The sequence below is a fragment of the Mus caroli genome, chromosome 7 (assembly GCF_900094665.2).
Source record: "Mus caroli chromosome 7, CAROLI_EIJ_v1.1, whole genome shotgun sequence".
Taxonomy (NCBI): Eukaryota; Metazoa; Chordata; class Mammalia; order Rodentia; family Muridae; genus Mus; species Mus caroli.
Genome location: NC_034576.1, coordinates 141,945,801 through 141,958,745, shown reverse-complemented (window position 1 = coordinate 141,958,745; position 12,945 = coordinate 141,945,801). Strand labels below are relative to the sequence as shown.

At 49.3% G+C, this 12,945-nt stretch overlaps 1 protein-coding gene across 3 annotated transcripts in view; it reads right to left on the bottom strand.

Annotated features, from left to right (window-relative positions):
- Window positions 1-998: 998 nt before the first annotated feature.
- Adgra1 (adhesion G protein-coupled receptor A1) overlaps window positions 999-12,945 on the bottom strand; it is a 43,046-nt gene continuing 31,099 nt past the window's right edge. For 2 of the 3 annotated variants that reach the window (XM_029479114.1, XM_029479115.1), the window contains 2 exons: window positions 4,939-5,037; window positions 1,212-4,094 (listed from right to left, as the gene is read on the bottom strand). In XM_029479114.1, the coding sequence (XP_029334974.1) occupies window positions 2,870-4,094; window positions 4,939-5,037 (1,324 nt within the window). In that variant the 3' untranslated portion in view covers window positions 1,212-2,869. Of the gene's footprint in view, window positions 4,095-4,938; window positions 5,038-12,945 lie in introns of all 3 variants that reach the window. The other variant, XM_021168788.1, reaches the window with a different exon arrangement.

Sequence of the window (12,945 nt, the reverse complement as noted above, 5' to 3'; positions counted from 1 at the left end):
CATTAGGGACACCTCTGTCAGGAAATGCTAAAGAAATCCATAGGGCTACCTGCTCCTATAGAAGGATCCATCCTATAACAGGTCTCCAGCCAAGGCTACGCCTTGACTCACAGCCCCAACAACCTCATTACGCCCTCTAAGTTAAGTTGACTTTCCTTTGAAGATGGGGCCCAGAGTCTCCCTGGTCTTCCCATGTTTCAGTCTTGCTTGCCTGTTTCAGGTGGATGGGATGTAGATTCCATCTCAGCATCTTTCTGGTAGCTCCAGGGGCTTCTCGGGTGCTCAAAGCGCCTGAAGAGGTGACTCATTCATAGGCCTGAGAGGTGTCCTTGATCTGCCTAGGCAGCGCCGGCACCTCAGCAGGCAGACGTGAGATTGTCTGGCTGTGGAGTGGCCCCGTGGGAGACACAGCAGACGCTGCTAGTCTCCAGACAGGCAGAGCCTCCATAGTTAGAATCACTGCTGAGGTGATTAAAGTTGTCATAACATCTCTGTGTGCTGAGGATATAACCTCATGAAATACTTTCCAGTGCAGGGATGCTGTGTGTGTGTGTCCGTGTATGTATGCTACCTTTGTGAAGAGCTCTCTCTCTCTCTCTCTCTCTCTCTCTCACACACACACACACACACACACACACACACACACACACACACACACGTGTGCACATTCCATACAGATGGACATGCAATGTGACTCTGACAACACCCACTCACAACTCATGCTCTACAGGCACACATGTGCATTCACACTCACGTGTACATTCACTGTACAGCCACCTACACACTGGCCATGTGGATTATCATGAAGGAAGAAGGGAGGGACCTGGTAAAGCAAGGCCTGGAAAGCTGGCACAGACAACTTTCAGCCTAAGGGAGGTTGGTTCTGAGTCGAGGGCTCTAAGAAGCAGGGATGCTGCACATCGTGACACGTCCCCACAGGATGTCACGGGACTCTGCTGCAGCACTTATCCAAGTGGACTCATGAATCTAAATCAATGTTGAAACACAGCCAGGTTCAATATTTAATGCCGAATTTCTTTGGTTGAATGAAAAGGTGTCTCTGTTCTCCCAGAGGCACTGTGGTAGAAAAGATGAGGGATTAGGCCCAGGGGAGCAACCTGGATGGGGGCCAAGCCTCTCCCATACTGGTCTTCCTTGTCAAGACTGAGAAACACACACATGAATGCTACTGACCAGCCCGACCAAGGACAAACAATGTAAAACACTGTATTTTCCTCTGGATGGTCTGTATCTACAGTACGTACACAGCATGGTGGGTTCTGCACACATCAGCTACACAAGCAGGTAAAGAAGTCCGTTAGTGAAAGGAGCTGAAACAGCCTGGTGGTCCTTGGCTACCCACCTGAGGGATGGGTACAGAATGCTGCTTTAAGGGACATCACAGAGGAGCTTATGAATATCAGATCTGCCTGCCAACCTCCTTACTCAGGTACTGAGTGTGTCTGCCTCTAGATGGCACTGCCCACCACAGGCTGCAGAATGCTGCCGCCTTGCCTCCAATGCTCTAGGAACTTACCTATGCCCTGTTCTCTGAGGCAGTTATCAGGAAGGCTATGCTCTGTGAAGCAAGTCACAGACTCACCCACATCTGCGGAGAAACCCAGCACTCAGGGCTGTGATACACACTAATTGTTTGTGGGTGTGTGTGAACGCCAATGTGTCTGTGTGTGGACAGTGTGGTATGTGTGCATGTGTGGTGGTGTGCAGGCATGTGCATGTGCATACATGTGGTGGGCAAGTGTGTGGATGCACGTGTATGTGGTGTGCATAGTGTAACTGTAAATGTGTATAAGCATGTATGTACACACAAATGTGTGCATATGTGGTGTGTTCATATATGTATGCCAGTGTGTGTGTGTGTGTACACATATGTACACATATGGACTACAAACTGGGAAGAGAAAGCTGGAGAGGAAGGGTGGACAGTCACAGGTTGGCATCTCTGGGCTCTCACCTCTGTGAGGATCTCCCCTGGGACAAGACACTTGCTTGTACAAAAGGCTCATTGTTGAAATATACTCTTTGAGGCGGGGCTTTGTACCCAAAATGATCATGAATATGGCAAAAAGGAAAAGAAACCATCACCCACGATAAGAAACCTTCATCCGTGATGACCGTCACACCCCACTCAGCCCCTCCTCGTGGGACGGAGAATCTGACTACTACATACTCACAATGGAACAGAATCCAGTCTGACAGAGGCCAACTTTCAACAGCACAGGTCCAGAGAGACTGTAGCCAGCTCCCTGAAGGCTACAGCCGTGAGTTGTTTCCCCTCCCCATGGCTCCGTACCAGGCCCATCCTTAGCACCCGAAATGACCTCAGGCTACCAGGCCAGGGCCATGTCCCATTACAGGTGCAGGTGATGAGCAGGCAGAGGTGCCAGGTGGGTCCCCCAGTGGAGATGCAGGTGTGAGGTAACGCAAGGACAGCAGGGGACGGGAAACTGCCCAGTGTGAGCGAGCTCTGGAGGGCCACTGCGGTGGTCCCTAGAGCAAAACCTAACATACATATACCAAAGGCAAGAACACCAGCTGGAGTCTTAGGGGGGGTGTGTGTCCTCCCAGCTTCCCTCCCAGCAGCGAGGGAAGGCGCTATAAACAGAAAGCAGGTGCCTAGCTTATGGAGGTAAGCTTGGGGACTAGTGGCGGTTGTATGTGGCCCAGTGTTCTTCCCATGGGTTCTTATACAACAAAAGAGATCATGGCTGAGGGCTGAGAACCATTTCAGAACCACTTGGTCATTTGATGACCCTTCTAGCCCACATAGCAAAAGGCCACTCCCTGCTCTGAAGCTCCTCCAGGGACACATGGTGGCACTGGCGAAGAAGTTGTGTTCCCAACCTGGCTACACTGTAGTTTCATTTTTCCAGGGTCCTGTTCGGATGTTCCCTGTCCCATCAGTGCCAAACGGCAGGCCTTCTCGAACATCACCCTGGAGCAGCCCATTCTGGCTGGGGCCCCCAAAAGGCAGGGACTGTGTCCTTCGTAGCATCTCCAAGTGGGCAGGGCCTGGGGATAGGTGTGGAGGGCAGCCATAGAGCCCAGGGCTTGTGTCTCCACCCTCAGGCTGGCTGACCATGGGGAAAGGGTCAGCCTGGGCACAGCAGGCCAATGTGTGCATCCCCATTGGGCCCTCCAGAGAGCTGGTGGGGCTCTCCGAACGTGAGCTGTGGGGACTGCCATCCAGGCTGGAGGGGATGTGGTAAGCATACTCCCTCTCAGCAGCAGCTGCCTGGTGCCGGCTGAGGTAGTGGGACTTAGTTCTGCCCTTGAGGCACCTGTGCAGGTGAGGGTCATGCAGGTGGGGATCGTGTGGGTAGATGTCCTCCTCAGCCATGTGGATGTGGGCCTCTTCCTCCATTAACTGCTCACAGTGCATCTTGGCACAGCACGGGGTGGCGGGTGACAGACAGCTGACATGGCCCTGGGCAGCCTGCAGGTTGGTCATCTTGCAGTGGCTGGCTGGTGGATGGCCGAAACCTCTGAGTTTCCCAGGGCATGGTGAGTCCTGCAGGCAGGCTGTATGTCCCAGTGCATCCCCGTTGGCATCGAGTGTAGGGTGAGCGCCGGGCTTGGTGGTGGAGGTATCTCCCCGGGAAGGGCAGCAGGACCACCAGCACTGCCACACGTCCTCCCGCTTGGCGCAGTGGTGGATAAGTACAAAGAGTCCCAGTGTCACGCAGAAGGCGCCGTAGAGACAGCTGAAGATCATGTCCAGGAAGTGGCCCTGAGACACAGCCAGGGCCCCAAAGGTCCATGTGGCTGTGAACAGGAACAGTGTGAAGGCAGCAGCACGAAGCTGGGCCTTGAAGGAATGCTCGTTCTGCAGCTGCGAGGCAGCCAGGGCATCACAGGTGGGTGGGGTGCCGGGACGGACTCCGTGGCGATGGCCACTCTCTGGCACGGCCAGCCGCTGCTGCTCCTCCGTGCGCTCTCTGAGCTCATACCTGCGCTCCGGGTGACGCCGCAGCTGCACGTAGGTGCAGAGGAAGTACACGCAGGTGACCAGGGCAATGAAGGCAGCTGGCCCATAGAACGCACCCAGGCTGGGTTCCCAGGCCATCCAGCAGCTGCAGGGAGAAGCAGGTAAGTGTGGGGGTGTGGCTAGCGTGCTCGCCTCCCCGGCCATCAGGACGGAATGGGGTTTCTTTCCTACAAGGGAATATTTTAATTTTTTGATAAGACTGGTTGGTCAGCCATGAGGTTTGGGTTGCTAGGGACAGAGCTGCAGTCTGGAGATGTGTCTGGAGCCAGCTGTTGGTTAGCCTGGTGTGCTGACCCTCAGGAGGTGGGTCAGGGTGGGACAGAGGCAGGCTGGGGTGGGTGGGGCAAGGAGGTACACTGGTGGAGGCAGGATATTGTCCCAGGTAAGCAGGGGAGTGGGTGGAAGCAGGTTCTGATGAGGAGGGTATGGGGCGCACTGTGGCATGCGTGAGGGTTGGACTTCCTGGGGTCCTGAGGGGACACTTAGAATGATGAAGGGCTTTGTGTCCCTGTAAGGGGTGGGTCTGGATCTGTCTGTGCTCCAGGGGTATACAATGCTCAGCTAACCTCCTGCTGTCTGATCCTAGACTACAGAAAACACAGGCCTTTGGTGTCTAAGAGTCAGTGGGAAGCTGAGCGTGTTGGGAAAAGGGCTTCTGCTAACCCAGAGGCCTGGGAGACATAACTCTGAGTGGTCTTTTGGGGCCCAAGAACCATGGCTTGCTGTTCACCTCAAGGGTTGATTGCCTTACCACAGGTACCTTGGGGGACAGTCACTAACGAAGGTTGATTATGACAGATGTCTGTGGGCACCTTCCCTGCCCTCCCCAGCCTTGGGCACAAAGGTCTGGGATGACCACAGGAGGAGCTGGGGGGTGGGGTGGTGTGTGCTCCCAGCTTTTTGTCAGCTTACAGGTGGGAAGTACTCACTATGCCACGTCCTCATCCTCGGTGCCATAATTTCTGATGTTTGTGGCAGCTGTGACCCCACAGATGATGAAAGGGACCCCTCCGCTGATGAGGTAGAACCTGTGAGAGAGATCAGAAGGCTGACTTCCCAGGAACGGCCCAAATACCTTCCCGTTCCCTGATGCATAGGGGGAGGTGGCTGGATTTCAAGGCCAGGCCACCCCTTAGAATAGACAAGCACACGTCCAATGGGGGAATCTGCCCTCTACTCATTTGGATCTCAATGGCAGGGACTCATGGTGAATCTTCAGACTCAGTAGGGCCCCATGGAGCCTGGGCTGGGAGCCGGACAGATATGAAGAGGTATAGCCAGTATGCCCATAGAGCAAAGACAGTCATGGAGGGTGGTGAGTAGGGCATCCTTATCCTGAAGTGGTGTCTTGAGTGGTGGCCCAGTTGGATTCCTTTCGGACCTGTCTTTAGCCAGAGTTCAGCTCATACCCCTCCCTTCTCTGTCAACAGTGCTCAGTGACCAACGACCCCGTGTATAGTTAAACCTAGCTTTAGGATGAGGAGCCTGGGCCCCCTAGCCCTCTGTGGCAGTTGGGAGAGTTGCTCACTTTCGACTTATCCCTGGAGAGCCAGCTGATCACCCTGGCAGGAGTAGGCAGTAGCAAGGACTGATAGCTTGGATGATAGCTTCACTGAGGGTGATTCAGTGTCTAGCCTACAGGATACCTATTTGAGTCCAACCCCACTGAGCACGTGTGCCCTAGACTCAGCCTGTGCACACACTAGTTCTGACATACTCATCATGACTGATAGCTTCCTATGGTGTTGAACCATGATAGGGCCATCTCCAGGTCAGTTCAGAGAGGATTCTCCCAAGAAAGGGGCTGCTGTTACATACATCCTGAGTGTGGCACAATGTCCCTACAAGCACTGTAACTAGGACTCAGACTCAAAGGCTGGGAGGAGGGCCTTCTAGGGATGCTGTGGCAATAACAATTCAAGAATGAAGCCACAGTGGAGCATGACAGTGCATTCTTGTAACTCTAGTGCTTGGGAGGCAGGGCAAGGAGAACTGGGATGTTTGAGGACAGCCTGGGCTGCCCAGCAGCCAAGCTCCAGAGAGGCTAGTGCCACACGGTGATACCTTACCTAAAAGTAAATAAAATAAGCTAATAGTCGCGTGAACTCCACTTGAAGGAAGGTCCTGTGACATTCCCAAGGGTAGTGGGATGCGGCTCTGAAGGAAGCTGGGTCACCAGGAAGGAAGAGCACAAGGAATGCTAAGCTTAGGGGGAACTAGATAAAGAATTTCCCCCCTTTAACTTCTTCAAACAACAGGTGAGTGTTACAACAGAGAAGTTTGACATTTTGTGAGTTCATGCATGCCACAGGGTGAGAGGCTTGGCATTTGTGACACAAAAGAAGAGGGGAGGTGGCCTCGAGTTTCAAGATCTCCCTGGATATTTCATGCGGATTAGTTCAACTTTATTTTCTTGGACTGTGATTAGATTGGGTCTTTTAATCTCTGAGGTGGCTGAGAGACACTAAGAGAAAAAAAAAGCTAATTAATATATTAAGTTTGAAATTTAAAAAAAGACATAACACAAACACAGGGAGAGAAGGAAGGGAAAAAATAGAAACCACATCAAAACAGTGTTGTAAAAGAGGTAGAAAAAGAAAAGAATAAATGGAAACAATCTAACCAAGTGAAAAAGTTACATTGTAACAAAGTAAACATTCTACTTCAAGGTAGAGATTGTTACAACAGAGGAAAAGAAAGAAAGACCCAGCTGGGGATAGTATAGAGTGAGAAGAGATGGGGGACCTGGAAGTAGGCCTGTAAGAATCATCTTTCAGCTTTGCCCTCTAGGTCTGTGGTTCTCAACCTGTGGGTTGCAACTCCTTGGGGGTCAAATAACCCTTTCACAGAGATCACAATCAGATATTTACCTTACTCTTCATAACAGTAGCAAACTTTCAGATATGAAGTAGCAATGAAAATAATTTTATGATTGGGAGGCATTACAACATGAGGAACTGTATTAAAAGATTGCAGCATCAGGGGGCTTGAGAACCATTGTTCAAAGCCAAGGAAGGCTACCAGGCCAGCAGCAGAAGAGAAAACAGGCTTGAGCAAGACAGAAGAAACACAGGCAAGGGCAAGACATGACATTTGCATTTGGCTGGGAGGTGGCACAGCATCGACCAATAGAGGGTTCAAAATACCAGAACAAACTGATAGATAGAGGGGAAAGAGCAGCTCCCCGAGTTGCAGTTGGCATTAAAGTTCCTCTTCTCAGCAAGAGGCAGAACAACCAACGGAAATTCAATGAGGAAATAGAGCCACAGTTATTAAAGATGTCAGCCTCAAGACTCCTTGTAACACATCTCACTAAACAGTGTGGCCAATGTAATCCTCCTCTAGTCACCGAGGCTTGTTCACCACGACACCAGTGTTATTAACACATTACTCTCCAGAATGTGTGGCTTATTCGTCCACATGAGAGCAGCACCCACACATCTTCATTCAGTCCGTGTAACTCCTGCACCGTGGGGACCATAACATTCACACATCTTCCTCCAGTGTGTGTGTTCACCATGTCAACCGTGACATCTTGACATTCTTCTCTGCTGTGTGTGACCTGCCAGCCATGGTCCAGGCATCCTCCTCCAGAGCCTGCATGATATGTTTACCATGAAAGCAGAGGCATTCACACGTCTTTCACTGTGTGGTTGCTTCAGCAAGACAACACTGCTAAGCAAGCAGTGCTTCCTCTAAGGTGCACGTACTGATCACCATGACAACAGTGGCATCCTGTTTCATTGTATGTGGCCTGTTTACCATATTAATAATGTTATTCAAATACCTTCCTTCACTGTGTATGTGGCCTGTTCACCATGGCAACAGTGGTATCCACACATCTCTCTTCACTGTGTGTGGCTTGTTTACTATGACAACACTGGTACCCTATCTGTGCTCTTTCATTACATGTGGCATATTCACCATGACAACAATGGCATCCTCTAGTGTGTCACCGGCTCTTCAACAGGTATATGTCATGGAAGACTCAAACATTCAGAAGATTTGAAATCATGCAGAACATATTCTCTAACCATAAATAAATTAGATGAGAGGTTGGTAGCAATATTTTGCTCAAGATACCACAACTACTGTGGACTTAACAACATACTTATAAAATATTCATGGAATAAGGATGAAGTTATAAAGGATATAACACACCAAAATTTCTTGGCTGCAGATACCATAGGGATAAAAGGGAAAATTATAGTTTCCAATCTTCCATTAGAAAGAAGAGAAAGATCTAAAGTTTAGTGATCTATTCTACCTTGACAAGGTGGAAAAACAAGACCTCAAGGTTGGCCCTAGGTTGCCACCTGATGAAGATGATAAAGATTAGGGACAAATCCTGAAAACTTGCTCCCCCTACAGCAAAAGCCAGTGAAGCTATAAACTCTTAAACTAATAAAGAGAGAAGAAGGACTGATGAGATGGCTCAGTGGGCAAAGGACCTTGCTTTGCAAGCCCCAGTTTGATTTCTGTGACCCAAATACTAACCTAATAACCTGATAGACAGGGAGAGCCAATGCCACAGAGCTGTCTGCTAACTTCCACACATACCATGGTGTGTACCCCCGCCCCATTCACCGTGCACACACAATAGTGATAATGAACTATTTACAAACATTGTTTGAGCTTAATTCCAATCTGAAGAGTTACTGTTGTGCACTCTACAGATACACTACAGGAATCAAGGGCGTAGATAGTGAATAGCTGCATGCCAACAGATTCAGTCACTTTGATGAAATGGATATATTCCTTGGGAAAAAATAAAACCAAAACATTAGAAAATTTTGCTGGTCTTGATAGCCAAAGGCTAAGAGAAAATCAATTCTTTCCAGTAGAGTGTCAGCCATACTTCAGGCAGGTCCCTTGCCTGGAAGTAGTTGGCCAACACAAAACTCCATTTTTTTTGGTCTTATTGTTTTTCTCATTGTTTTGGTTTTAATTTTGTGTGTAGGGAGGTAGGGAGAATCTGAGAGAAGTTGGGGAGGGAAAACGTATGATCAAAATATGCTGTATAGAAGAAAAGAAAAAAAAGAACACCTTGCTGGTGGGTCTGATGGCACATACCTCCTCTGGAAGGCAGAGGCAGGAGGATCTCTGAAAGTTCAAGGCTAGCCTGGACTACATAGCAAGACTTTGTCTCAAGAAAACAAAATACAACCCCCCTCAACTAACCAACCAACCAACAACCAACCAACCAACCAACAACCAAACTACCAACCAACCAACCAACCAAACAAACAAACTCCAAACCAAACTAAAACAAACTTTAGTGTGCTCTGTCTAATAAAAATGGATTTTAATATCTATATACTCAGTGGGCTTTCTGGCAGAGTATTATACATGCCTGCTCATATGACAAATTTGGAGGGGGTGGGCAGGAAAGTGTTTCTCAGATTTGAGGTCAGTGGGGCCTGATGTCAAAACCAGACACAAAACCCTGATGCGGTCAGTTGTTTGCCCCCGGAGTCCTTTGCAATGAACGCTTTCATAATGTATAAATAAATGAAGTCTTAGCGTTTTATGAAAGTATGACTCTGGACTGGCTTGCTACTCATATATTTTAACAATGTATTTCAACATATCAGCAGTGTGGAGAACACGGTGAGATCACTAGCTGGATTCAGGAACAGTATCGAGTGGAAATAGTGTGTATTCATTCTTGAACTCAGTCAACCAGCAAAAGAAGGCAGTGCCTATAAGTCTATAAGTCACCTGGGGAAAATTTGCACCAGATGAGGAGGAAGATGAGGAGAAAGATGTGTTTCTGTTTGTAGATAATAAGATGGACTGCATGAGAAATTCCGCAGGATCTATGGGACATGTGTGCGAATTTAAGAAGGTACAGAGTTGACACACAGACACACATTTTTATATTTGAGAAATAACAGGAGACATTGAGAAATAAAGTAAAGATGTCATTAAATGTCACACACTTATCACAGTCACAGCCCTGGAAGATTTTATACTCGTGAAATTTGAAAAATTGATTCTATAGTTATTTGGGACTGTAAATGATTGGACTATTCAGATCCGCCTTGAAAGACCTAGAAGAATGGTCTAGTACTCCCAGATTTCTGACATGATTGGGATTTCTGACATGTGTGCCTGTCCTCACAGGACATGGGTCCAGAAACATCTGAGCCAACTGCATCTGACACAAAAGGCTGCACACTGGAGTGGTTTGTATTTTTGCTCCGATTGTAGGCAAGCGCTCTACCACAGAGCCATATTCCAATCCTGAGTGATCTTATTAATCTCAGGCACTAAGCCAGGCAGAGTCACTGTGGGATGGAAAATATCACTCATAGATGTGCCTAGGGCCGGCCATACGGGCACTTTTGGGACTTGGCTGTGAAAGTTATCAAACCCAATGCAAAATGAATAAAAACCAGTGAGTAATTAAATAATCAAGTGGGAGCTGATTAGAAGAGCCTGATATGTGCCTGCTATGAAGAGCCACCACCACAGACTGCTGGGAACATACCTGCACAGAGGCCACCCCACCTGCAGCAGGACACATCCCTGCAGCTCCTCAGCCTCAGGCAGCACCATTTGGATTGTCGGCTCAAGTTCAATTATTAAATTCCCATGGATATTACCCTCCTTATCTCCCTTGGCTGCTTCTCCCCATTGAATACACTCATGGTTTACCACGATGTGCGTAGCCTACCATAAACTTCCCATAGAATGGACTCTGATGGATACCTAGGTGAACGTCAGGTTCTCTGCCTGCATTTGTCGCAGCTCAGTAAGCATGCATGGGCCCTACCCACGAAAGCACAAGTGAGCTCCACACTGGGGAAACCCTGCAAATAGACACTGCTCAACAGTTTGGGAGTACATACGAGTTCTGCAACATACTTGCAAAAGCACAAAAAAGATAAGACAAACTAATGGATTGGCCGGTGTGTGTGTGTGTGTGTGTGTGTGTGTGATAGACAGCCAGGTGGGTATAGCTAGGCCATGGAAGAAGGGTGAATAGATGGAGGGTGATGGACAGTAGAGAGTGGGTGCTCAGGTGGAGGGTCTTGGAGGGTGACTGGTACAGCAGAGGGCTAGTGATCAAGGCTTTCATCATAAACTGTTGGGAGGAGGTGGGAGAAGGCCACTGTCTTAGCAGGAGACACCTTAGGGAATTCCCTAGAGGATGCAGAACACACCTGTCACAGTTCACTTCAGCTGCCAATGTAAGTCAAACCTAGAGCCACTTGGGAAGAAGAAACCTCATCTGCAGAACTGCTTTGATCAGGTTAGTCTTTGAGGCACTGTCTTATTGCTAACTGATGTAGGAGGGCTCAGCCCACTGTATGCAGTGCCGTGCCTAGGCAGGTGGGCCTGGGCCGCAGAAAGGCGGCTGAGCAGGCCAGAGTGAGCAAGCCAGTAAGCAGCGCCCTTCTTCTGTGGTCTCTGCTTCATTTCCTGCCTCCAGATACCTCTACCTTGGCTTCTCTTGATGATAGACTGTAACCTGTCATTCAAACAAACCCTTCTCTCTTCCGAGCTGTTTTTGGTCAGTGTATTATCACAGCAGTAGCAGCAGCAGCAGCAGCAGCAGCAGCAGCAGCAGCAGCAGCAACAACAACAACAATAAACAAAGCAGCAAACCAGAACACCTTCAGGTGCCAGGGGCTCTACTCTCACAGGGAATCATTTGAAATGGTGATAGATACCCAGTGCTGGTACTGTAGGAGAGAGCTACACAGGGCTAGGTGGGAACCTGGTATGGAGTGGGACTGGCTGATCTCCTGGTGAATCCTGGTGTGAGCTGCAGCAGGTGGGCTGTGGTTTGGCCCCATTTGGGGCTCCATCCCGCACTGGTCTCCAGGGCAGGGGAGGGCCAGATTTTCCAGGCATCTGAGAGTAATGTCTCCCATCTGAGCAGATGACACTGACACTGTAAGAACCAGTTTCCCAGGACAAGGTCTGCAGGCCTGCTGAGGCAGTACTGGACAGTGCTGAGTGACCCTGGTGAGACCAACAGCAGTCTTTAATCTCCAAGTAATGACTGAAACTCAGGGACACTAATTCTCTCTGACTCCTCTGGCTCCTGGGCTTGCAAAGGAGACTACAGACTTGCCTCGAACAGAGCAAAGCCATCATCCCTGTCCCATTGCTGCCAGGAGTCTGCAACAGCAAGGGGTGTCTTGAGGCTGGACACCATGGGGAATGTGACTACCTTCCCATTCAGAATAAGGTCCCAGGCCACCCTGTGTTCAGAACCAGGGCTTTCTGTGTCCCCAGCCATAGACAGAGCAGAGAGTCCCTGTGCATGACATGAGGTCAGCTGGCTCCAGACAGCCAGGCACTGGTTGGCCTCCAGAGCCCAGCAGCCAGCTCTGGACAGAACCTGCTTAGTGGGGGATCTCCAATCCCAGCTCACTCATGAGTTTTCCTACTGCTGTTATGGACAGAGTGTTGCTGCATCATCAGGCTGTCTACTAGTGTGTGCCACTACACAGCATGATGCCTTTCCACATGCTAGGAGTCCCACATGGTCCTGCTATCCTTCTCTTGGCTTTCTAAGATTGCAATCCGGAAGTTTTTGGATATTTTCTTCCACATCCAACCAGAACAGCTCCCAAGATTCTTACTGTGGTTCTGCCTTTCACTCAGCTAGCGGGCAGACTTACTCTGACAGCATTATACAAATCGGGTTGCTTCCTGACAAACCATCTTCCCTAGCCCTAATGTTCTACCTTGGTGCAGGCTCACATCTAGTCATAGACAAAGCACTCAACACCATACAGAGACCCAGTAGCAGGTCTTAGCCAAAGTCGAATTTCACCAGGAAATGTAAGAATCCTGTGGCAACAGACTTTGTTTGTTTGTTTTACGAGACAGGGTTTCTCTGTGTAGCCCTGGCTGTCCTGGAACTCACTTTGTAGACCAGGCTGGCCTCGAAGTCAGAAATCCGCCTGCCTCTGCCT